General features: G+C 54.2%; 10 protein-coding genes across 10 annotated transcripts; 5 read left to right on the forward strand and 5 right to left on the reverse strand.

Annotated features, from left to right (window-relative positions):
- Positions 1–55: 55 nt before the first annotated feature.
- CONPUDRAFT_36976 (uncharacterized protein) lies at positions 56–1,187 on the reverse strand (the record flags this gene model as incomplete). The annotated part of the gene is made up of 4 exons (XM_007770786.2): positions 56–454; positions 509–739; positions 825–968; positions 1,026–1,187. Coding segments are annotated over 4 exons (936 nt in total), but the record flags the coding sequence as incomplete, so codon positions are not given.
- Positions 1,188–1,445: 258 nt separating this feature from the next.
- Positions 1,446–2,666, forward strand: CONPUDRAFT_90474 (uncharacterized protein; the record flags this gene model as incomplete). Its single annotated transcript, XM_007770970.1, has 5 exons — positions 1,446–1,644; positions 1,698–1,954; positions 2,007–2,075; positions 2,134–2,469; positions 2,535–2,666. 5 exons carry the CDS (start codon positions 1,446–1,448, stop codon positions 2,664–2,666), a joined length of 993 nt encoding a protein of 330 aa, XP_007769160.1.
- Positions 2,667–2,989: 323 nt separating this feature from the next.
- CONPUDRAFT_57841 (uncharacterized protein) lies at positions 2,990–4,741 on the reverse strand (the record flags this gene model as incomplete). The annotated part of the gene is made up of 3 exons (XM_007770885.1): positions 2,990–3,106; positions 3,164–4,247; positions 4,302–4,741. 3 exons carry the CDS (start codon positions 4,739–4,741, stop codon positions 2,990–2,992), a joined length of 1,641 nt encoding a protein of 546 aa, XP_007769075.1.
- Positions 4,742–5,301: 560 nt separating this feature from the next.
- On the forward strand, positions 5,302–6,308 carry CONPUDRAFT_137484 (uncharacterized protein; the record flags this gene model as incomplete). The annotated part of the gene is made up of 1 exon (XM_007770971.1): positions 5,302–6,308. A coding segment is annotated over one exon (246 nt), but the record flags the coding sequence as incomplete, so codon positions are not given.
- Positions 6,309–6,742: 434 nt separating this feature from the next.
- On the reverse strand, positions 6,743–8,290 carry CONPUDRAFT_124826 (uncharacterized protein). Its single transcript, XM_007770972.1, has 5 exons — positions 7,828–8,290; positions 7,677–7,764; positions 7,426–7,626; positions 7,210–7,361; positions 6,743–7,145 (listed from the first exon to the last, which is right to left on the reverse strand). The coding sequence occupies exons 1-5, from the start codon at positions 8,224–8,226 to the stop codon at positions 6,921–6,923; spliced, it is 1,065 nt and encodes a 354-aa protein (XP_007769162.1). The 5' UTR covers positions 8,227–8,290; the 3' UTR covers positions 6,743–6,920.
- Positions 8,291–9,872: 1,582 nt separating this feature from the next.
- CONPUDRAFT_57561 (Neutral/alkaline nonlysosomal ceramidase) lies at positions 9,873–13,206 on the forward strand (the record flags this gene model as incomplete). The annotated part of the gene is made up of 18 exons (XM_007770862.1): positions 9,873–9,957; positions 10,237–10,255; positions 10,309–10,333; positions 10,391–10,505; positions 10,590–11,041; positions 11,100–11,154; positions 11,209–11,268; positions 11,319–11,346; positions 11,399–11,647; positions 11,705–11,766; positions 11,825–11,849; positions 11,898–11,951; positions 12,010–12,106; positions 12,169–12,451; positions 12,503–12,630; positions 12,682–12,810; positions 12,879–13,053; positions 13,109–13,206. 18 exons carry the CDS (start codon positions 9,873–9,875, stop codon positions 13,204–13,206), a joined length of 2,139 nt encoding a protein of 712 aa, XP_007769052.1.
- A 199-nt stretch (positions 13,207–13,405) lies between these two features.
- Positions 13,406–14,822, reverse strand: CONPUDRAFT_154192 (uncharacterized protein; the record flags this gene model as incomplete). Its single annotated transcript, XM_007770973.1, has 2 exons — positions 13,406–14,665; positions 14,715–14,822. 2 exons carry the CDS (start codon positions 14,820–14,822, stop codon positions 13,406–13,408), a joined length of 1,368 nt encoding a protein of 455 aa, XP_007769163.1.
- Positions 14,823–16,837: 2,015 nt separating this feature from the next.
- On the reverse strand, positions 16,838–18,533 carry CONPUDRAFT_154193 (uncharacterized protein; the record flags this gene model as incomplete). Its single annotated transcript, XM_007770974.1, has 15 exons — positions 16,838–17,015; positions 17,084–17,109; positions 17,170–17,210; positions 17,270–17,380; positions 17,442–17,516; positions 17,573–17,651; positions 17,712–17,788; positions 17,844–17,876; positions 17,932–17,959; positions 18,012–18,040; positions 18,102–18,198; positions 18,248–18,280; positions 18,334–18,350; positions 18,408–18,417; positions 18,474–18,533. The coding sequence occupies 15 exons, from the start codon at positions 18,531–18,533 to the stop codon at positions 16,838–16,840; spliced, it is 894 nt and encodes a 297-aa protein (XP_007769164.1).
- A 1,076-nt stretch (positions 18,534–19,609) lies between these two features.
- Positions 19,610–22,081, forward strand: CONPUDRAFT_165744 (uncharacterized protein; the record flags this gene model as incomplete). The annotated part of the gene is made up of 5 exons (XM_007770975.1): positions 19,610–20,456; positions 20,512–20,667; positions 20,724–21,383; positions 21,444–21,567; positions 21,633–22,081. 5 exons carry the CDS (start codon positions 19,610–19,612, stop codon positions 21,733–21,735), a joined length of 1,890 nt encoding a protein of 629 aa, XP_007769165.1. The 3' UTR covers positions 21,736–22,081.
- Positions 22,082–22,459: 378 nt separating this feature from the next.
- CONPUDRAFT_165745 (uncharacterized protein) lies at positions 22,460–24,389 on the forward strand (the record flags this gene model as incomplete). Its single annotated transcript, XM_007770976.1, has 7 exons — positions 22,460–22,558; positions 22,612–22,833; positions 22,876–23,021; positions 23,081–23,098; positions 23,154–23,379; positions 23,447–24,250; positions 24,312–24,389. The coding sequence occupies exons 1-7, from the start codon at positions 22,466–22,468 to the stop codon at positions 24,387–24,389; spliced, it is 1,587 nt and encodes a 528-aa protein (XP_007769166.1). The 5' UTR covers positions 22,460–22,465.
- Positions 24,390–24,694: the final 305 nt, after the last annotated feature.

The raw sequence follows: 24,694 nt of genomic DNA on the forward strand, positions 1-24,694 counted from the left end.
CATCAGTACCTGTCAAGATAAAACTCACCAAACGCAGAACCACGAGAACGAGACTCTAATACTCAACAGCATCTTCTTCATCCGCACGCTCCTGCCCTTCCTTCTCCTTTACAGGCTCTGGAGCGCCAGTGTTCTTGGCAGCCGGCGCGCCATCGTCCACTTCCATCTCCACGTCTTCCTTTGCTGCCGCTGGGGCCGGTGCACTGGGTGCCTCTGCAGCCTTTTCCGCAGTCTCTGCCTTCGGCGAGTCGTCTTTCATATCCTCGTCCTTCGCCTTGGCTTCGTCCAGCTCCTTATCCAGCCCTTCGCCCGCCGCAAGCTTCTTCTCCTCCTGCTCTTTCCGCCGGCGAGCGTCTTCCTCGGCGACACGCTCACGGAGGGTATGGATCTCCTCTATGCCTGCGGAGCGTTCTTCGCGGAAGGCGGTCCATTCCGCTTCGGCAGCTTTCGAAACCTGAACAAGGCTCGGTTAGCACGGAGAAGGTATGAAAGTTGGGATAGCGCTAACCTCTGCCTTGCGCCTGGTGAGGAAGGCTTCCTGCGAGGGTAAGAGGACGGCGGGGAGATAGTACAGTGGTGGCGGGTGGGAACGAGAAGGGGATGTCAGCTTTACTGGTGGCCTTCCTTCAGCCTGAGAGTCCTCCGTCTTCATGGCGGCTTCGGAGTCGGTGGATGGGATGATGTCGGAGGTGAGGAGGAAGTTGGCGAGAATGGGGTAGCGTGTACGACGGAGTTTTTGCTACACGACCAGAAGGGAATGCGAAGGGAGACGAAGGGTGGTATTAGGAGGATGAAAGAGGCCAGGGAGAAAACTGGATGCGTACGATAGAATCCTTGAATTGCAGCTCCTCCTCTTTCCTAGTCGCGCTCGTCTTGTCCTTCTTGGCCTCTTCAGCGCGACGTACCGAGTCAGTTTCCCTCTTGAGCTTCGTTTGTAGCCGTTGCTCAATCAAATGACGTTTCTTCGCCTACAGGGTCCACGTGTCAATGGAGGAGAAAAGCGCGAAAGAAAGAGATAAACGCACCGCGTCGCTAGCATTGCGTTCCTTGTCCTCAATCTTGGCCTTGTTCAGTGTACCTAGCACAATACCAAACATGCTCTTGCCGCGTTTCCGTTCCCCAAGGCCGCCGAGGTCGATACGCGGTCGTTTCCTGACCGTGGCCGCAGCTGGGGCGATGGCCTCAGTGGCCTCCGGGGCGGGGGTTGGTGGCTGCTCTTCAGCCATTTTGGCGTCTTCGACCACTGGGGAGCTATACAACGTTGTATCAGCTCCATTATTCTCCTTGCACGTCGACATGAAGGAGACTAACCCTTCGTTGGACATGTTGACCTGCTCGCTGGTGGGGAGGGAAAGAGGGACGAAAACTGCTGACGTAAACATTTACCGGCTCTTGTCGCGCCGCGCACCTCCGCCTCCCGCCTTATCCTCCGCCTCCGAGCCGCGATGCCTCCAAAACAGCAGGGAACCAAGGCAAAGCCTCCAGCAGCGTCGAAATCATCTAACGCAAAGGGCCAACGATCTCGCGTAAAGCAGCCCAAGCAGCCTGCACCCGTCCTAGATCGTATCAAGCGTCTCTTCGGTTCGCTATGCGCGCAGATCGATGGAGGCCATTTCCCGAATGCGCTCAAGACTTGTAACAAGAGTATGTTACTCAAAATCCTTGATATCCAGTACATTTTTTCACAAGTGATCAAGTACTCCGCCTTGACCCCACCGACGTCGACGCACGCAACGCGAAGCTCTTCCTCCTTCTCCAGACTGAGCAGTACACCGCGGCTCTGGAGCTGCTTGGCGAAGGCTCGCCGTCTGATGCTCGGAACTTTGAACGAGCATATGCTTACTATAGGATTCAACGCGAAGAGGAGGCCGCAGATGTCCTTGGGCAGATAAAGGGCAAGGAGAATGATGACCCCCTGGTTGCGCGCGGTGTCATACACCTTGAGGCTCAGCTGGTGTGTACCACACTATATCTTCGTGCGTAGAGTGCTCAAGCTAGTTCTCCAGGGTTATCGTCAAGGATCCTACGAAAGCAGTCTCGAGTTATACAACGAACTTCTCGACACCGCCGAACCGGCAAGCTTTCACTATCTCCTCTAACATCGCTTCCACATCATCTCATTCCATCTTACAGAACACCGAAGAACACTCCGACGTCCTCACGAACCTCACCGCGACTCAAACTCATCAGGACTTCATCTCCACAGACTACCTCCGCGCACTCGACGCCCTCCCCCCACAAGTCGTCAACGCGCTCGAAGAAACCCCGCCTCCGCAGCCGACGACACAAGCCCAGACCCAGCTCGCCGGCCACCTGCCTTCCAATGATACCACCGCTGCAAAGGAAGGCATAGATGGAACAAAGCCGAAATCCCCGCGCAAGTCACGGCTCCCCAAGGGCGTTGTGCTGGGTGTTACGCCCCTGCCGGACCCGGAGAGATGGCTCAGAAAGAGTGAGCGGACGATCCAGGTATGCTATTATTGATTCTCAGCGAACGACATGGGGTAACTAACGGGTATCGTGTCTCCTCACAGCCACATCACAAGAAGAAGCGCGGCGGCGGAGGTGGTGGTGCCACACAGGGCAGCGTTGCGGATGCGCCCCCTTCTGGAGGCGGTGGAGGCGGCGCGTCAGGCAAGGGTGGTAAGGGCAAGAAGAAGAAATAGTCCGGCGCAGGTGATGTGCCCCACTTTGCCTTCCTCACTATGCTATGCAGTATATCACCCGCTTGTACCTGGTGTCTGCTGTTGTTACATGGTGTTTCAGTAGTATTACACCGTCACAGAGACTGAACAAACGGTGGACAAAATCGATCCAAGGATATATGCAAGAAATGACATTCACGACAGGCTCCATTCTACATAATAGTCGGGATATAAGGATATCTAAGGACAGAGCGGGGATAACTATAAGACCATAAGATGTGATACAGGTACAGTGACGTTGACGGGTCCAAATACGAAGCAAGTACACCATATATCGGCAGTGTCTACGCGTCGTACACGACACGAGCACCAACCCACGGATACGGGTAGTTGTGCTGGTAGAAGTTGCGTACCGTGCGGCGCGCTGCGAGGCGGGGTATAGTCGCATAGGATGCACCGAGCTATCATGATTACTGCGTCAGCAACTGAGTCGTTTTATGGAGAGAAGAAAGACATACCACAATCTGATGCTTCCCATCGAAGAAATCGTCGGAATACCCAGGGAAATGCTGCGTTCCCACGAGCCCTTCATGCCCCTCGAACGCCGTCGACGTCCACTCCCATACACCCCCATTCGACCCGCGTCCGCCGTTGACGTCGTCGAGCCCAGCAGTGGCAGGGACGGGATGCCAGTTCCTGAATCCGACGTTAGCGCCGCCAGAGTGCCCGACGTCGTAGGTATCCAGGAAAAGTCGGAGCTCAGGCTCGGTGGGCAGGCGCCCGCCCTTGGAGCGCGCGTACGCGACCATGGAGTCGTACGACGTTAGAACAGGCCAGTGCTGCGCGACGGCGAAGGGAACCGGGCCATACAACGTGCGCACCATCGGCATCGCGTCCTCTGAGCTCATAACCCAGCTAGGTGGGATAGGCACGCTACCGCTGGAGGCGGCAAAGTAGGCATAGAACTCGGAGTTGCTGACGGGCCTCCACTCTGCGCGGAACGCGCCGACGCGCACCGTGCGAACGGGGGACTCGTTATCCCACCCAAAGACGTGGGACATGACGTTGTCGTACACGTTGTTGTCCCCGTCCGTGTCTGGTGAGGACTTAAAGTCCTCCGCCTCGGAATCGTGATGTCCGAGCGTAACATCAACGGGGCCGAGGGTCACAGTGGCCGTCTCCGGCGCTGGATTCGCGTTCCACTGCTCCGCAAGAGCGGCCCAAGGTGGCGTGGTGAAGCCCGGCGGAGGGAGCGTGCCGGTGCCGGCGCGCTGGATGAGCATGTAGAGGAGTGTCTCGACGTGCCAGCCCTCATGTTCGAGCGTCATACAAAGCATCCTCGCAATGTGCCTCGAGAGTTGCCTCCGGCCTGCCGCAACGTCGGCATATAGGGCCAAGAGCCGCTGCCGCACGCGCGTGCGGAAGTCGAGGACGGTAGCGAGAGTGGGCCAGTCCTCGTCGTTGACGGGCACCTCAGAGTGTCGGTGGCAGCGGTCTGGGTCGTCGACATGCGGGTCGATCCCACGCTCGAAGATCTGGGTGAAGTTCTTGGGCTCCGTGTTGGGCTCGTCCAGGGCTTTGGACAGGAGCATGTCGAGGAACCTTTAATAACACTTCAGCTGATCCCTTTATGCACTTTTGAAGGATGGGACTTACGTGGGGATGTGGCCGATGTAGAACAAGCACTTGTGCCGTAGGTCGATCGGTTTCTGGTGCAGCATGCTTGGCGGGATCATGCTCAGCGTGACGAGGTCCCATGCTGCCCAAAGATCGTGCCACTCAGCCGTTGACGGAGGCCCGCGGAGCGAAGTAGCGCTCGAAACGGCGCTCAACAGGTCCTTCTCGGCGTCCGAGTCGGTGAGAGGGGCGACAGGAGGAAAGGACACCTGAGGGCGCTCAACGAAGTAGAGCGTGCACGATGAAGACGTGGAAACGGGGACGGAACAGTGATAGATGGAACGGAAGCCGTTGAGCGAGAGCAAATCGAGCACCTCTGCGTGAGTGAAGAAAGCGGCAGAGCCGAGAACGTTTTTGAAAAGGTGATCCTTGACGAGATCTTCATCCGGTGATCCTTTCTTGCCCTCGACGAGGTACATTTCGCCTGAAGACGTCATTAACACCGCGCAGTAACAACGAATGTGCACTAGGTTAACACACCTTCTCTAACTCTGACCTGAACGCTCTCAACGGACGCCTCCCAAGCGCCGAGAACGCTCAGAACGTCCTTAACACGTTCGCCGGCATTGACTGGGGCACATGCCTGAGCGTTGTTGGGGACGCAGACTACACCGCATACACCCGCAACCTTTTCCGATTTGGCAGCGAGGTAAGCCAAGGGGGCCTGTGCGCTCGTCAGGAGACGGATAGGGTACGATGCCGGTGCAGGGGATGCAGAGGCTGATGAGGCGACAGAGGAGGCTCGGGAGGATACAGAGGGTGAGGAAGTCGTTGATGCATTGGAGGCGAAAGAAGTGGTGGGGAAGAGAGAAGGTGTGGCGGTCATGTTGGAGTGCGAGGAAATGAAAATTCAACGCTAACGGTGAGTTTGAAAGGATGGTTTTTGCTGCTGGCTCAAGCGGAAAACCTGGTGCGCAGTGGAACGATGAGATCGTCTCGCCACCTTGCAGCGGATTTTTATACGCAAAACTGGGGTGTGGACTCGAAAGGCAAGCGGAGTTGGGAAATAACATTGCAAGGGGTGAAAATATACAACAAATACAAACGGATACGAGATAGCGGTACTGATCTGACTAGGCCACGTACGGCATCGGTGCTCAGTACCATTCCACGCCAACACCGCGGGACAAAGAGGCCATCACGAGTCAGGATATGTGCACGGCGCTGGGCAGAAGCTACAACGTTGCAGAGATATCACTCCGAAACGAGGGTCGTTGACGTATGAGACCACACGGCAAGGGGATGGATGATGCATCAAATGCGGATAGGCGAAACCGATTTACATTGGTGCGACAGTGCCGATGGAACAAGAGAAATGAGCGGTCTTGATGGACGGCCGCTGGCCACGTATGGACAAGATGGACCTGCATTCAACCGCAAAGGTGTGGAGATAAGACCACAATCTGAGTCTCAAGCCGAGTTGCAGTACGTCTTCCCAGCCAGAGCGTGAAAGCTTCCTTCCCAGACTCTCAAACATAGAACTAGAGCTGCCTAGAAATCTCAGGGCGTATGGAGTGCCGTAGGCCTCATGAGACGAACAAGCCAGAAGAACGTGGCGACGAGCACGGCGACGTCCAGATCAGAAGAGCCAATTTGTAGCGACGTATATCAAATAGAGTGGGCCTCGTGTCAAGTGATAAGAGCCTTCCGGGGTGAGACACGCGGCGTGAGAGATAAGCGGGATCCAGCGGTGACAGCGAGGGCACCCTGAGTGGTAGACGGGCACTTGGCGGGTGCTGATGAAGACATCTACTCTGCTCTAGCAAGGCGAGCGCGACGATGGCTGGCCAAGTGGCGAACAGAGACCCGGGGGCGCGGATATGTTTGAGTATGTCTGACCAGCAGTGAGAGAACCAGGGCGACAGAAAGGACAGGTGAAGTGCGGGCGCTGTAACAAGTGGATTTGATGGAGGGCGATTGAGCGGGTAAACGAATCAAAGGAGATGTCCCGATGATGGAGATCCCATGGGAGACAGGCGATTGTTGGGGAGGGGGAAAGGGAGGTTCCTGCTCTCGAGCCCCGCCTTATAAAACACCTTGATCGCGCTCTTTGCTACAGCGATTGCGTGCTTCCCCTCCCGTCACGTGATATATCCCTCGCCACCCTCTCCTCCCCCCTGATTTCCGAATACCTGTCATTATCCACACCATCTTCCTCGACGGTTTCTTATAGTTCATAAACAGAAATACAGTCCTGTCCACCGTTCTTGGACGGATACAATACACGGCTTGGTCCATCCGCTAGCTAATTGTAAGAATCAACACCTACTCACTTTCCGTACACTTTGGAGAGATGCCTTAGAACTATACCGGCACCGTAGGTAGTAGTCGGATAAACTTGTTACTGAGGCTCTCTGATGATAAATGTCGTGGTGCGTTGCACACGATGTCGCGACCCTTGCACGACCCCTTCAGATCCACTCGCAATCCATATGTTTATTACTCATCCGTATACGTGAAAAATATCCGTATGCGAATCTCACTCTTCAGGCGTCAAGGGGCATGCACCAATATTTGTCGGTGCTTTACAATGCTCCTTCCACCAATCACCTCGAACGAAAGTTCTCTGGCCTCGTTTTACCTACATCTATGTAACCATCACGACTTGCCATCGTTGAGTGCGAACGACATAGATGTCAAACTCCGCATTTGTTGACCTTTATGCATCCCACCGAAGTCCGAGAGAGCGCCTTCGGGTGCGGTGCTCTCCACATCTGCGACAGTCCGCCTTACAGCAAACGAGGACATCGATTCGGACCCGGTATCGCGCGTCCACGCCGTCCCGCGCGAGACGCGGTAGATGATCAGAAGGGAAGCAATGATCTGCGTCCACAGTCAGGGACATTGAATGCGTTACTGAACCGGAATTTGCGCGGGCGTGGCTTACCTGAGCTTGCTCGAGTGAGCTGATGAGGACGTATTGGCCCGGGTTGTCAAGTACATAGAGGACGATGAATGTCAGCGCAGTTACCGTGAATATCGCGGAGGACTCGATCATCATCGTTACGATGGTTGTGTATTGCGCCTGGAATCCGTGACCTACAGATGATGAACGTTTTCTCAGTCCTTTGCGGGTTGAACTCTGATACCAATGTATACGTACCCATAGCGTTCCATGACAGCTCGTCCATGGCATCCCTCAGGCGTCTATGGTGCACGATGATTCTCCCGACGATGAATGACGTGACAATAACGTTGAGCCCCACAGAAAATGAGAAAGCTGGTGTCGCAAAGTTGATCGTGGAGCTTGAATAGAAGCTGTGTCCGGGGAGAGACGACTGAACTACGGAGGTCAGGCCCATTCCTGTTGAAACATCAGCAAGCGCTCTATGCAATTAATCGATCAATGACAACCTGCGGAGGCAGCATAGAGCAGACACACAAAAACGGCGACGTATCTGAACAACGTCATATCGCGGCAGACGATGAAGAATCTCCAAACCTGTGGCCAAGAATCGGCCGGTTAGTAATGGGCATACCACTGTGGGCCAGTTATAACGCGCACCATGATCCCATCAGCCACGTTTTTACTCGTATCAAACGCCAAATCGCCCAGTATCCCATCGAGACTCGAAAAGTCGAGGTCGGAGTACGCGGACGGACCGCCTTCGAACAGGCGGTGGTCCACGTACGAGACCTGCGCACCGCGCGCGAGCGTTGCGATATATATCGTGCCCAGCACAAACAGCACGCTCGCGTAGGCGAGATGGAGCTTTCGCGCCATCTTGCGCTTGGAAGAGTGGCCAGATAGGAGGGAACGGAGGCAGGCGAAGTAGGTGATGCACATCATACCGTAGAACGTGCCCGCGACAGTTGTGCTCCCGATAAGATGTAGTCTGTCGTTTAGGAGCTGCTGGGCGGTCTCGTCTGTTGGGACGCCGCTAGAGGATGCGTTGAGGGACATCGTCGGGGAACTGAGAGATGGCGAGTGTCAAGCCTTCTCGAGTAAGACTGTGCTCATCTTTTAGCTTATAACGCGAGAAGATATAGTAATCGACGCACGAAGTCGATTGGGGGCGGCTGTGTGAGGATCTGGAACGTGTTGGAACGTGTTAGGCGCTGAAGATATACCAAAGGTAAGGCTGGGCATCGCGCCAGGCGCTAACACTTGTGTATATACCTGCATCCTGTACTTTAGCATAGAAGAATTGAACTACTCGGAGCTGGGATAACAGTCAGAGAACCGATGGCCTGTGTGGGTCATTCACTCCCTCTTCGCGACTTAGCTCAATGTCATGGCTCGAGACAGCCGTCGTCGTACCTTAAATCATCTACATAGATGATACTGCGCAGGAAGAAGGGACAGGTTCTAAAGGCCGTGATGGAAGCTGATGAACAAACGCTATCTGCCGGTAGTGCGCTCCTAGGCTTCCTCTTTGAGGAGGGTGCGTGGACCTTTCTGAAGAGAGTAAATATTTACCCGTATCATACCTTACTTCAACCAACATAGGATAGAGACGATCCGACTATGATCTGGGGGCACTGAGCGTCAGTGATGTTGAAGCACTCCTTAAGGTGAGCCGATACTGGTTCCAGGAGCGACTCGGAACAGGCATTGGGTCACTCCAAGGAATGTCTTTTCAAAGAAAGCTTTGGGGATCGAATTGAGTGGCAAGAAACTGACACGGACTGTTCCACCAGCTACCCATACCTTCGAGTGCAGGGTATTGGCAGACTGAGATCACCGAGGCCATAAGCTGTGGCCCTCAGCCACGTCCCGTCGACGCAGGTCCAACTTGAGCAACTGGCTTATGACAAGAACTGGAGCATTTGTATCGATAGCAAGGGTCTGTGATAATCGCGCGGCTCACCGGAGTTACCGCTTCCCATGTTCTTGTAAGACGCTCGGATTCGTGCGACATAGGATGCCGGGTGTACTCTCAACTGGCGCTGAGAAGTCCCGATGCTGTTGCAGAATGAAGTCGCCGCTGAAGAAAAGAACCAGGGTTGTTCGGAAAGCACCAGAGATGCGGAATTCGGACTTGTTGGTGCCGCGGCTGGCCCGGCTACATCCGTGGCGGTGTGCGTCACCAGTACCGATGAGCCGGAGACGTACAGATGCGTTCGACACCGCGCGTCATGCTCTCTGAGGGCCTCGGTAGTCTGCGATTGCTCGCCAGATAATAGTGAGATTTGTAAAGAGAGGCTAAGACTTGTCAATTTAAACGTTGGGCAGATCCACTTCGACTCTCCTGTCTTCAGCGGATCCAGCAACAGAAGGTCAGGCCCACAGGGAACGTCGCACGCGAACAACTCCACCGTGTGAGACGCCCTTGAAGTCCTTCCTTGTCTGCCCTCCTTGTCCTCCTCCTCCAACCAGCCGCATCCATCCGTCAAGTGACCCCGCGTGCATGTGCTCACCCGCGTGAAGAAGCCATACATATCCACCTCGAAGCGCACAAGGTTCGCAAATACTTCCGAAACCCATCATATGCTATATGCTGGCAACACCCGCCGGGTTCAGGTTCTGATTCACGAGCACAGATGTATACGCCCGTCTTGCCTGCCGACGTTTCCTTCTCCAACCCCCTCTCGCGCGTCGTCCAAGCCATGTACACCGGACTGTTGTCCTTGTATGCGCTCGTCGCAGCCTCCGCTGTCGTCGCCCAGGATCCGCCATACCTAATCGGCCTAGGTGAGCTCTTTGCTATGTTTGGGTTAGGTTAGATGGATGGATGGATATGGAAGTGTGAGCGGTGGTTATCTATATGCGGGGAGCCTGCTGCACATATGGCGTTCGAGGATGGCGCCTTATTCTATCTACGCTTGCCTCCGCGCGTCTGTGGTTCGCCAAGACGATCCAAGACATTGTCTTCCCGTGATGGGCTGCTCGCTTTCTCCAATGCGACTTTTGCTGGTGTAATCTGCGGCTGAGATTGTCTCATGAACGCTGACTGTTCTGGCTGAACGACAGGTATCGGCGATGTTACTGGGTGAGCAAGACGGTCATTGGAGTGTTGCTACTCTAACTATGCTACTCGTATAGGCCTGTCGTTGAGACGAACATGATGGTGCGCATATAAGCACCTCCCCCAAGTGTTTCAGGAGCTAACTGCAGTTTTCGACAGGGATACGCCAACTTGCCGCAGACGGACACCGGGCTTCACATGCGCCAAAGGAGCAGAGCGTTCATCATAGCAGACGCGTCCAACTCGTCCAACCGAGTTGTTTTTATCAACTCTGGTGTGTCCTCGTTACCATCCTCATGCTTCTTCGTGGGAGTTGCCACGAACCCTCCCGCGTGCGTGACTGACTGTATGCACGCAGACATATGCATGGGCGACACCGGCGTCCGCCGCTCGATCGTGCAGCAGCTCTCAGCAATGTACCCTGGCATCTACCACAACGACAACATCGCTCTCGAGGGCACCCACCAGCACTCGGGCGTCGGCGGCTACCTCGAGGACCTCCTCCCGCAGCTCACCGCTCTCGGATACGTGAATGAGTCCGCACAGGCGATTATCGACGGCTCGGTGCGCGCCGTGCAGATCGCACACGAGAATCTCGAGCCTGGTTATATTAGTCTCGGCAACACGACTCTCTTGAACACGAACAGGAACCGCAGCCCGACGGCCTACCTTGCGAATCCGGCAGAGGAGCGCGCGAAGTATCAGTACGACCAAGACAAGGACATGACCCTTCTCAGGTTTGACGACTCGAATGGCAACGCGAGGGGTTTCTTGAGTTTCTTCGCGGTTCATGGCACGAGTATCTACGAGGTATGTTGGTCGGTCATGACCCGTGTGGTGTAGTCGAGTATCTAATCTTGCTTATTAGAACAACACATTGATTAGCTCCGACAACAAGGGTTATGCCGCCTATCTCTACGAGAGTGCGTCTCTGTTCTGGCAAGTACCGCATTTTCCCCACTGATCATCTTTGTCAGGTATGGTGGAACCTGATTCGCTCCCTGGCAACGTCTCGTTCATCGCCGGCTTCTCTAACGGTATGACATCTCTTTAGATGCTCCTCGGGTCTAAACACAGTTTTCCGTAGCGAACGTTGGAGATACCAGCCCGAACACGTACGTCTCACTACCCTACTTATATCCCATCTCTCCTCTAACCTCCCTTTAGCCTCGGAGCGTACTGCGAAAGCCCAGGCGAATCTTGGGATGGCCAGCCTTGCGAGGCCGAGCACTCCACCTGCGGCAACAAGACTGAGGACTGCCACGGGCGCGGCCCCGCATTCACGGAATCCCCGTACGGTTTTGCTTCGAACGCGCTGATCGGACAGTACCAGTTCGAGGGCGCGCAGACCATCATGAACGGCGCACGCGCGAACGTAAGCGGGCCTGTGCGCTGGGTGCACACGTATCTCGACATGTTGGTTTGCTCAGCTCTCGTTATCTGCGTTTGATACTGATTACATGGATGACGTAGGGCGAACCATACGTTTACGCTTCCGAATGGGACCCAGGCGAAGACCTGCCCTGCTGCCATGGGTACGTGCTGCAAGCCATATAGTTGGTAAAGTACTCATTCTTACTCGCTATTGCATAGGCTACTCCTTTGCTGGTGGTACTACGTAAGTGTCAGCACTGTCTTTGGGCTCCCTTGGCCTCACCAGTATCAGTGACGGTCCCGGAGCCTTCGACTTCATTCAGGGTGATAACTCTTCGCAATCGCAGTGAGCATACAATATAAAGCTCTATTGAGTGCTTTTATTGAAGTATCGTTCTTGCCAGAAACCCTTTCTGGCAGATCGTCAAGGGCGCCGTTACACCTTACCCTTCCCAAGCACAGATTGACTGCCAGTACCCCAAGCCGATTCTGCTAAACACCGTACGCGTCCCTTTGATCCTTTTGCCTTGTCTTGCTTATGAGGTGACGGCATTCGCATATAGGGCTACGCTCACTTCCCATACGAATGGTCCCCCAGCACAGTGGACATTCAAATGCTCCGCGTTGGCCAGTTCGTCGTGTTGATGATGCCCGGGGAACTGACGACCATGTCCGGCCGTCGTATCCGCGAGTCTGTGCGCTCCCAGTTGATCTCGCAGGGTGTGCTCGGCGACGATGCTTACGTCGTCGTGGCTGGTCCCGCAAACACATATTCGCATTACATCGCGACTCCGGAGGAGTACGACGTGCAGCGTTATGAGGGTGCTTCGACGATCTATGGGCGCTGTACGTCTATACGTCTATTATGTCACGTGCGTGCACTAATGAGGTCTGTAGCGACTTTGGACGCGTACATCGACAAGTACGGGAGTCTGGTCGGATATCTTGCGGAGAACGCTACCGGGACTACCCCTCCTTCGGACCCTGCTCCTCCTGAGCAAACCTCCAAGGCGATTTCCCTCCGGGTTCGTGGATCCATATAACTTGGTTGACTGCAGACTTACATACATACGCAGACCGGTGTCATCGTCGATAATGCTCCCATCGGCAAAAAGTTTGGTGATGTTACCACTGATGTGAACACCACCTCGTCGTACAGCGCCGGCCAGATCGTCTCTGCTACATTCGTGGGCGCGAACCCAAGGGTACGCACGGTCTCCAAGTCTTTCAGAGTTGACATAGCATTTCTGATTGATTGATGCACCTCAAACAGAACAACCTCCGTCTCGAAGGGACGTTCCTGACCGTAGACCAGCAGACGAACGGCGGGTGGAATACATACAGGACCGACTCGCACCCATCGACCACGTACGAGTGGGTGCAGACTAATGTCGTACTGGGTTATAGCGCTGTTACGGTGAACTGGACTATCGAGTCGGGGACGCCTTGTGAGTGTTTTGACGTACTGTACCGTGAATGCGCGCTGACACAAGCATGTGGCAGCCGGGACGTATCGCTTCACGTACTACGGCGACTCCAAGTCAATCACCGGGAAAATATCCGCTTTCACGGGCACGAGCTCCAGCTTCACTATCAACTAGGGTTCTCTCGGGTGTTACAATGGATGGACACCTTTTTCACGATGTAATGTGTAATGACCATGTTGAGATGAATTGTCACAGAAACAGTTGAAAATGTAAAATGCTGACGAAAATATGCATAGGAGAACAGAGCAACCACGTTTCGCCTGCGCCCAATCAAGTGCTATCACTTGAGGCCCGCACCTGGTCCGATGACGCATCATATAGAAGCGTTTCGTTGGGAATGAATGCCGTGCTCAACAGCCTTCCACTGCGCCCTGAACTTGCCATAGGCAATGATCCGGCGCAAGCGGGGCATCATCTGTGCTAAAAACAGGGCTACCCCCTCCTCGTCCACGACGCTCGAGTCTCCCAGCTGCAGGTTGGTCACCCGATCATTCCGGACGGGAACACCACCTGCTGCCTGCCCGCTCATCACGGCATCTGCGTCCGCCATTCGCGCCTCGATAAGCAGCGAGAGCGAGCGGATGTGCGGACACCACCGCAGGATGGAGGTGAGCCCGCGCAGGGAGACGCGCTCAACCGAGTCACGCGCGGTCGGGTTCGCGTGGCAGGTCTCGAGGTTGGGCCATGCTTGGCCGAGCTGGTCGAGCTGCGCGTCGTTGAGTGCGAGCGTGAACGGGCCGTAGAGGGCGAAGGACGATATCATGTGGAAGACGAGCAGGGGCGCGATGTCGGCGAAGGTGACGCGTGGCCCGCATGGGAAGCCGGCGTGCAGCTCGAGCGTGCGCAGCGTCGGGTGGGAGAGGATGAGCGGAAGCTTGACGAGGCACGCGCTCAGCGCGGACTCGGATACTTTGGTGACTACAAGGACGAGGCTCGTGAGCGTGAGTCGGTGCTGCTCGTGTGCGGTGAGTGCATCGAAGAATGCGATGCAGGTGTTGAATGTGTCCGCGTGCACGGTGAGCGAGCGGAGGCTGGGCAGCGAGAAGTACGCATCCTGACCGCTGAGCCCAAGCCACTCGGTCTTTTCGGAGATTGTGAGCGACAGCGATCCGAGTGAACTGAGCCCGGTGAAAAGACGCATCGTCTCAGGTGAGGGATTGTCGCACGAGACCCGTTCGAGGTGTTTCCAGGAGCAGAACGCACGCGAAAGCGCGTCGTCGTGGTCAATGCGGTGTGGAGCGCAGTCAAACATCTTGACGAGAGGGCAGCGGGCTACGATCGATGGTAGGTTTTCGAGGACGAGCGTGCCGGAGGCGGCGATGTCAACATGCTCGAGTTCGGGACTAAAGAGGAGGCCGGCGAGGTGAGACACGAGGCGTTTGGCGCTGGCGGCGTGACGCCACTCGAGTCTGCGAAGTCGGGGGAACAACCAGGGCACGGGGCAGTGACATAAAGCCTCGTAGACGCTCATGTCCAATTCAATTTCGCTAAGGCGTTGAATGATGCTCCTCACGAAGGAGGAGTAGCGGAGTAGCACAGTCCAGTCGGCGGCTTGCATTTGCCGTTTGAATGACTGTAGAGCGTCAGCCGTTGCTTCCGATAACAAAGACGTTGGCACGAACAAATGTTCTCCCTTGCAGCTTCCATAAGTCATCGGGCAAACATCTAAGGAACGACGTCAAGTCGGTGACCTCGGAGTACAGCGTGTGAATAGCAGCTTCCTGGAACATGGAACATGTTCGGGCGAGAGATGCAAGCGTCGATGGGCAGTCCACATAAGAGAAGACATGATATGCAAGCTCAGAGACGGAAAGACATCTCTGAGCAGTGGAATGCTCCTGCAGTGCACTTATCAGTCACAGCTCCGCCTCTAGAATGGAAAGAGCCCCTGGTTATCACGGGCGTTCCACTGCCTACTACTCACCATGTCGACCAAGCTCCGACTGTCTCGGAAACCGCCCACTGACGAGGACATAAGCAGGACTGAGAAACTCGTGACAGAGGGGGGTTGCGGGAGGGAGATCAAGAAATGGGGAATGCACAGCGCTTTGAACGGAAAGGTGCATCCCGTCTTGGACTTTTATACGCACTTGGAGCATCGCGTCATTGTCATCCATATGAAATGAACGGGACCGGAGCGAACATGTTTACACAGTTTTAGACGTCTAGTTTCCCAGTTCCCAACAATGGTTTGATAACTGCCCTCATGATTACTGCATGAGCGCTGAGCGCTGATCACCGTGACAACTCGGGCCTTGCCTTGTCGGCGTGGAGTGGAAGGTTTCATCTTACTCGTTGGCACCGTTGTAACTTGCCTCGAGGGCACCGTAAAGGGGTGGGGTGAACCCACCCGGGTCACCGCAACCTTATCCTTATGTGGCGTAGGATAAGTGCTTGGGCAACATTTTAGGATCAAATCTATGAGCACCGCTAAGGTTATATGAGCGGCACTTTGCCCTTGTCCTGCCCGCTTTCGTCGACGCCTTCTAACGTGGTTTCCACATAAGTGTTATCTTCGATTTCAATAAGATGAAACTGGTGGTGGACGCAGCATCTGGTCACTTAACGAACGAATATCACACCGAAGGTCCAGTCAGATGCACTCAAAGTTTAATAGTCTCAGGATTTGAATAGGATGGTTCAAACCGTTGAGGGATAGCTTTACAGCCGGGGTGTTGGATGATTACCGACGTACTGTAGGTTTGACCAACCTTGACAGCCACTGTACGGCGACTTGCTCTCAGCCGACGATTTGACTGGAACCACTCTCAGAACTATCTTTCGTTGCAAATGCGACGTCGTGGCCAAGGTACCCCCAAGAAGTCTCGCTTATCCGTTCTGCCCTAAACGAGTGGCTCTGTTGTTGTATTACCTTGACCATCTTGTCGCATTCCCAATGATTGACCGATTAAACATAATTTCGGACGGCCTATACCAGCCCTAAGCACCCGAGGAAGCTTATGGTATACCTGATTCGCCATAGTCTTACGGCAAGCCGCTCGAGATCGACGCTAAAAATATAATCGTGGAAATCTCCGCGTACTTACAATGACGCTGTTCTCCTAGTCGGCTCGTTTCGTATTGAGTATTGATTCCAGATGACTCCCTATTGTTGAGGAAAGGTCGTAGACGCGTTGATTAGAAGGTACTTTTCATAACACGTTTTGTTGGAAGCCGTGTAGTGTTATGCAAGGGACCTACTCTGGGACGGCTTCGTAAGCGTCCATGTCTAGAGCCGAGCACACTCTCGACATAAGTACTGCTCCAGCCTTTCTGAAAAGGCCATGAATTGGCTTGTGACAGCCCTCGAGCACAAAGCGAAGGCGTCTTGTCCTATAGCAGGAGCCATAGATATGGAGCGATGTGACTTGGGCACCACAAGGCCCTACATGCGTCCACAAAACAATGAGCAAGCGGGTACCTGGCAGATTCCGGCGAGTTTGAGCGCGCGGAGATCTCGCTGACGCAATTCGGGGTTGCGGCGGTTCTATATTTCTTCTTATGGCGGGCCGTCATCGGGTTAAAGGCACGTAGTGATGCTCTCGCTTGAGAAGGTCCATCTTGCCATTACAGAGCGAGCTCTGCCGCAATAATGCTGTCAATTTCGGATTGTTGGTATCAAGGGAACATCGACGAAGCAGCTATCATTCGTCATTCAAAAGCTAGCCCAATAGGCACTTGACACACCCGTACTAGCATGACCGTCCCAACGTGCATTTTACAAACAAGATAGCCATCGCCGCCATTATATCGAACGCAGCGGTATAGCATCAGAACTTGCGCTCGGATGCACGCCGGCATCGTACGTATAGCGTGCACGCGCCCGAGGCACGATCGTGCTCTCCTCGTGGGCATGTTTGTCGCTTTCTCGTAAATTAAATAGTATGCGCGTCGCGAGGACGCTGTGTATGACGACCTGTGGACTAGAACGTGCATGAAGGACACATTTGTGGTTGAGCCGTTTTGGCCTGGAAGGCAGTGATGCACGTACCAGTCGAAGGACTCGTCGTATGAGATCTAGCGTAGGTCGTGAGCACGGGACGTTCTCCGACCCAAATCACGATTCAATCAACTCACCGGAAAGCCGAGGATGGTGGCGATAGTCAAGACGGAAAGCACTGTAGATAATTCAAGCCGTCATTACGTTGTATGAACAAGACGTCTACAAGGCACTTACGTAATTGACAGAGAAGTATCTTGATACCGTCCCAGCAGAGCGTGTCCAGGACCACACTTCGAAACTTGTTCTTCATGTAAAAGCGGCGGTACGCCGTCAATATCAGAAGAACTAGCACGTCAGGTTTGAGTACCGCAGATGGATAGGTAGTGCTAAGTGGAAGTCAACGTACGCAATTCGTACACGAAGACGAAGACGTAGGCCATGCCTGTCCTCCGGTCAGCTTGGTACTCGCACGACGTGTCCACTTCAGTCAATCGATTAGCAACACACACGGCTCGAAATGAAGAGACTTTTGATTACCGAATGGATCGTGGCCGAACTCCACAGCTGTGGATACTCTAGCGTATACAGAGCTTATAGCGCCAGCAACGAGACAGAGCTGACCCAATGCGCTCGTGAGGTGATTGCTAGGGAAGCGTAGTTGAATAATAAGACATACGGTGGCAAAGATACCCAGACACACAAGCATTCGTTTAGAGCGCTCCCAGTAGGCCCAGGTTCGGATAGTTAATAGAGCTGAGTGAGGATGTAAGGCCATAGCCTTCGAACGCTGAAGTTGACAGGAATATACCTTCTACCGCAACAATACCGAGTAGATGTACAACTGCATGACGGCCTCAATCAGTGGTCTGCCAAAGGGCCGTGTTATGGAAACGCACCAAATGAGCCAACGTTCAAATTCGTGCACTGTTCGAGGGTAAGCAGCGATGACAACATTCCAAGGACGAAACACGCCTACGTTTTGATGAGCATGATTGGCGTACGCAGCTGAAGAAAGGCGTTTACATTTGCATCAGGATGATCATCGATACGTGATCTTAGTACGTACCATAGCCGTTCATCGCAACAGCGCCAAAAGGGAGGTAGCGCGAGAGAGTGAACAACACGCGGACGAGATCCCATGGCTTGCCCCATATCCAGTAGGCCTATGAAACCCGTCAACAACATAATCATAGACAACGCTGGAAGACATACCTCGCCCGGGAGCGTCAAGAAATAGTCATAGACCTAGATATAAAGTGTGACGCGTCGCATAATGATGTGAGAAACATTGTGCATACCAGAAGACCCAATGCCGCTACTGCATAACTGTTATAAGTTTGGATGCCGTATACCGAGACGAATTCGAACTTACAATTCGTGTACTGGAGGAGGCGTCATCATTAGCTTGATTTGCCTTTACTTGGAGTGAGGGACGCACCTTTGCCGTCTGCTGTCCGACCTCGGTCGATATATAGTTCGAAGGCCACAGTTCAGACATGCAAGAGGGAAAGGTGAGTGGAAGTCAATGTGAGCGCGCATATATAATAGGGCTGCCGACTGTGATGGTCTCGAAGTCGGGGTGATGTGCTACATGAGAACAATGAAGAGGGAAACGGTACTTCTCAGACGTTCAACGAATCCCAGAGTGAATGAAATCCGATCAACACTGTGTTCAACTATGAGACTCCTTTATATCAGTGATGTGCATCATAGACGCTCAAGGTGTCAGTGCGTCTGGACAGCTGTGGCTTGTGTACGGTGGTAACACCCGACAGCCAACTCACGATATGTCTCGCCTGAGAAGAAGTCGATGAGCGGTACGCGATTTTCTCCACGAAGCCGTGCCTATGGGATGATCTCGAGGTATATCTGAGAGAGAGATCGTATCTTGGGCGGGAGGATATGAATGCCGAGAAGAGCTCGTTATCACCATGTCCGCCGAGGGTCAATGTGCTTCGCCAGGAGGACTACCTCGTGGTTTTTCAGTATATGGATTTCGCCAGAAAGCAGAATAGGTCCCTGAACTATGCCATGAGGGCTTCCGAGCACATCCCGAGATACTTTGTTACCGAATGCTGACCCGAGCCCCTGGTTCAGTCATAGTCCGTGGGGATGATGTAGCCCACAGGATGAATAAGACGCAGTGCCTCGCGGTAACAAGAAGCCGTTGTAGGCTATAACTAAAGGGAGCACAGCATGATGACAATGAGCTCGAATCGGTGTGCGCGTTAGCCCGAATCGAAGAGGGGGTGGAGACCGCAGCGATGGGAAACTTGAAAACAAGGCTAGCATTCCGACGTCGACGGGGCTGTCCAAGGAGCGCTCAGCTGGAGAGGGAAACGATGATCATGAAATGGAAATCGTAGTGCATGAAAGGAGGAAGTCCTTTGCTGACGGAATGGAGGCTTGAAGTGTAGTAGCCGAGCGAAGAAACGAGGGCGAGGACGTTAGAGCTGCGGGTAGACTAAGTCCAACACTGCCACGGGAAGGTCTGCACAGCAAAGACGGTATGTGTCTGGGGCAACATAACGAGCGCGACGTCTGCCAAAGCGTATCCACCTTCTTCCTACCATCATGGTCGTAGTTCCGACAGAAGAAAAGTCTGGCAAGGAGGGCTTTCCAAGCGGCGAGACGAATCCCGACTACGGTGATCAACCACCGCCCGCGTACGACCTTGTTGTTTCCGAGTTCCCTCCCGACATACCAGGGCCCAGCTCGTCTCGTCCTGGTCCAAGCTCTCGCGCATCCCCTCCTCTTCCACCACGCACACCCTCTTCCTCGTCTCCACCACCTTCATTCTCCTCCTCGCCGGCTCTCCCAGCACATCCACATCGCAGCGGATCAAACCACAACAAGGCTGCGAGCACCTCCGGAGCCGTCGACCACCCCGCTCTCAAATATGCACCTCCAACAGCCAAGACCGATTCCAAACCCCTCCCCTCTCCCTGCCCCTTCGACGCCCTGAGTCCCAAGGCCAGCACGCTCAGATCGACCAAGAGCAGCAGCTGGCTCTCTATGTTCATGCCCTCCTCCAACAAGAACACCAAACAGGTCCGCACCACCGTCCTCAACCTCGCCCGCGGCCTCGTCCTCCCCAACGGGCCCGAGTCGCCTCAAACTGAAGACGTTCTTGCGCGCGCTCGCGAAATTTGCAGCTCATACGACCTCAACCTGTCCACCATCCTGCAGGAGTACTCGATCGAGGGCCACACCCCGATCTACTGGGCGATTATCTCGCCCCGCCGAGAGCAACTGCTTGCACCGCTTGTCAGGTGTGCGAGTCCGCTCAACCCGCAATCGCTGTCGGACATCCGGAGGGCGTGTTTGGCGGTGTCAGATCAGCCACTGTATCAGGCATATCGGACGAGGGGGTATCCGTTCAATTCGATGTCGTTTACTGATCCAGGTTCTGCTCTCAACGGTGAGTACCCTCCATGTCGTCGCGAGCTGAAAAGTATCTAAAACTACGCAATTAGCCGCCGACGCACTGGTTCTTGGCGACCTTAAATCGGACGATGTACAAGTGGAAGAGCTCGATGGCGACGGAGCGTTCATCGCCTCATTTGAAATTACATTATGGCAGAAGCGGTTGCGAGTAGCAGGGAAGGTCTCGATTCAATTCATCGCCAGAGGTGAGCACCCATCGCTTTCTCCTCAACACCACGGCCTATTCACGGCTTTTCGTCAGGTCGCCTCTGGCAAATCACCTTCTTCTCCTCCGTCCCACAATCATCGGCTCCACCGGGTAAGGCTGTTCGTAAGCTCAGCGGCTCGTGGTACGCGTCGCTTTCCCTGCTCGAGCACAGCTCCCCCACGCATGTCGACTCGCTGCTCGTCGTTGACGTTCCCAAGCCCTCGACCACGACCTCAGGCGGATCCAGCCCACCCGCAACTGCCTCCTTCTCTCCACCTGCCATCGTCGAGCCCGGGGACCAACGGCCACACCACTCCAGCTCGTACCCACCGCTTATCACACCTCCGGACAACGGCGCATCGCTCAACCCCGGCGTCTCGCTCACGACGCGCGAGCTGACGAGCTCTCTCCGGAACGGTACGCTCGCAGGCACATCGCTCTCCCCGTACCTCTCACTGCCCACACCCGGGCCGTCGCGCTCGGGGAGCCAGGTGAGCCTCGCGGCGTCGCAGTACGGCGAGCTGCTCGCGCACTCTTCCTCGCCGTCTCTGCAGACCCCGAGCCCGGGCGCGAGCATGAGGCTGCTAGACCAGAACACGCCGTTCGATAAGGTGACGGCGAAAGCGGGCGGCGCGATCATGTACCGTCTCACCGCATACGAGAGCCAGCTCGCGCGCAAGGCCAAGGGCGGGAAGGGACAGGACGGGGATTCTGGTGCGTCTCATTTCTTGATCATATTGTGTGATAAGGCAAGCTAAGGCATGGGCATCCTAGGCCCGAAGGATGCGTCCGCGAAGAACGTGACCAAGTCCGAGACGTGGACCGAGAAGGACGTGCACTATATCAACCGACTCGTCGTTCCGCTGTGCGACGGCCCGGGGTCGTCGCTGATGTACGAGTACGTGCCGCCCGCTACCTGCAACTCCCGACTCGTTGGCTTATTAATGCACCCCCGTGTTATAGCGACTCTCCGTTCCTCTCGGCTGACGGTACTCTCCGCGGACGGTTGGAGGCGCGCCTGATGAAGACGACGGAGGAGTCGACGAAAGATTGTGTTATTTGTTAGGTCCGGGTGGGATGCCTGCCCTCTTTGTATGTTTGTGCGGTTCGGTGTATACCATGTTGGCTTGATACTCTCGAGGTGTTATTGATTCTCGTCGAATGCTGCACACACGGATAGAGGTTGGATTTCCAGTATGCCACCCGTGCTCCTACAATTGGATGCGCGTGGTCGTTTGCGGCCTAAACTGGTGGCCCTTGGGTCGTCTCGGACGATGCGGACAACATTTTTATATCATTTTATATATCTCAGCGCGCGGCGCCGACGACCGACTTGAAGCGCCAAACATTGTACTATCGCCACGAGATTTGTATACGCACTCATATTCTTACGATATTGACTCTAGTTCAATAGGGATGGCAGTTCACGTTCAGTTTGCACTCGTTGACACTGGCCTAGGGAGGGTCGAGCCGAGCCTCCGGAGGAAATGGAATAGTTTAGGGCCGGCATGGACAGCGTAAGCAGTACATAGCGTGTTCGCGCATGTTCGTAGCTAAGTACTACTCATCCCTGCTATACGAGTACTCTCGTCGGCTCCGTCTCCGGGACTGACCATCCCAACACGTATTCTGGATATCGAGAGTCTCCAAGTTTCTGCTGAAGAGATATAATATATTACAGGCACTTGAGTAAACACGTGAGAAGAAGTCGCGTCGCGTCCCCAAATAGGATCTTAATACACGCGACTCAAACGCGTCTGAGTCTGCCTTTTTCTTTCTACCGTCTGCCAGCGCGTATGGTCAGCACTAAATATCTCGCGTTTCCGGATGAACTGCTCGTTGCTGTTTTCCTTGAGCTGGATGTCGATTCTATCATTGCATGTCAGAAAGTAAGTGCTAGTTCGCCTCTTCCCTACAGGTGCACTGAGTAATGGACGTGCAGACGTGCAAACGCTTTCAACACATCATAGAGGACAGCGTTCACGTCCAGTACCACGTCGAGCTACAGCTTGCGTGCATGAAAAATGGACCAAACTCAGATACGAGCACCGCCTCTCGCCTTTCCATGCTCCGAGCGCAGCGTCGAGCCTGGGCAGCGCTCTCGTGGTCAACCCCCGAACCCGTTGTACTGCCTACACCTCCGGGCGTCACGAAGTGGAAGCTGGTAGGCGGCTTTTTATGCGTTGACGGACCTGGCTTTGTCCAGTGCATCCGCCTGCCTTCGCCAATCAGGGGAATTGAGCAGCGGGAATGGAGGATCGACCATACGTGTGGAGAGAATGACCTGAAATGGGACTTTTGTCACGACCCTTCTCAGGACCTTCTCGTCCTGTTTGAAGAGTTCAAGATTAGGTGCGCTTCATGCTTCCTCTGCTATTTTGTCAAGGCTAACATGAAACTGGGTCATGAAGCGACGAGGAAGAGTCACAGTGAGCCCCTTCGCGTTGTATTGTCGGACATGCATTGAAACAGTCGATGTTCCAGCTCGGCGTTCAAGATCCACTTTCTTGCTATATCCACTGGCACACTTCATCCCGCAGCTACTAGTCCTGTGCTGCTCTACGCACCTAAATTCCGGTACTGCGACATTAATGTGAGCCTAACCCTACAAGTGTGCGGCCAGCATTTAGCTATGGCTATGGAAGACAACGACTGCAAAGAACAACCGAAATTTGTCATATGGGACTGGGTATCAGGGCTAACGAAAATGGTAACCCCTCTGCTTAACCAATGATTCTCGAGGCTTATCCAAAATCTCTATTGCGCTCTGTCCCCAGGAAATCTCCTACGATTTTAATCACAGCTTCCAGTCATTCTCACTCCTCCCAGACAACCTCGTCCTTGTCGGTGCTGCCCGATACATTGAAGAGCTGAAGCATGACGTACACCTAAGCGTATACGACCTTGGCCAGACCGCTCATTCCGGATCGTACACTCTCACTGATGTGGACGACTGCTCATACGTATGCAGGCTGCGTTTCGACCCAGAGCTATCAGATGAAGACATATTTATCTCATCCATGCCGCTTCCCCTTGACGAGCACATGGCTTTGGATAATGAAGGCGTGGAGCGCGCATCACCATTCATGCTTGCTCCTGAAGCACAACTGATTGTCGTCTACCTGGGCGCTTGTTGGACCTCAACACGGGTATTCTTCCCTGTTTCGGCCATCATGAAGCACGTCTCCTCCACTCGAAGGTCTGGCGCATCGGGCATCGACGTCCCGTGGTGCGATTGGGGACTAAGCTCCCGGGTGTTCGTGGATTCATTCCGCAATGTGGGGAGTGGCAATGTGTGGCAACGCGACTCGACACGCGGGTTACGCTTTGCTACTGTGCTCAATCGCATTCTTTCTAATGAGGATTGGGTGCGTCGTGAGTTTTATGAGGTCGTGGCTATCACGGATTTCAACCCCTTGGCACACACGGCGCGATCTGGCTTGGGCAAGGTCTGGACGCGTCCTCAGCCGGAGAGCGAGCGGTGGGAAGCCAAGTTTCGAGCCTCATGGAGAGAGGAAGATCAACATAGCCGGTGGTGGGACTCATGTCTACTTGGCGAGGACTTGATTGTTCTTGTGTCTGTGCGTCATCGGTCTTTTTCTGGGGATCAGAATGCTGACGCAGTGGATTCATTCCTTACAGGAAAGTTGGCACAGAGGACAAATATTTGCGGTCATGACACTCAAGGAGCCAGCCGAGGAGCCAACAAGTGCTGCATGATTTTATTCGGAAGGTGTTAGAATATGGCAACAAATTCGTTCCCGTACATGGCCCCAAACTGTACACTATATTCTGGTCTGGTAATGAAAAGTTTGGTATCGCACAGAAGAGCTGGCACTGCAAACATTTCTCAATAATAGTGGTATCACTATTTGAAAATTATTTTAAAGATTAAGGTGAATGGGTTTCAATAATTAGTTCCTCATTATTTAAGAATTTATCAAATACAGGAAAGGAACGCACCCGTTATTGACAGCTGAACAGCCCTGTCTTTGATAAAGATGATAAATAATGAGGAACCAGTT

Source organism: Coniophora puteana, assembly GCF_000271625.1.
Source record: "Coniophora puteana RWD-64-598 SS2 unplaced genomic scaffold CONPUscaffold_7, whole genome shotgun sequence".
NCBI lineage: Eukaryota > Fungi > Basidiomycota > Agaricomycetes > Boletales > Coniophoraceae > Coniophora > Coniophora puteana.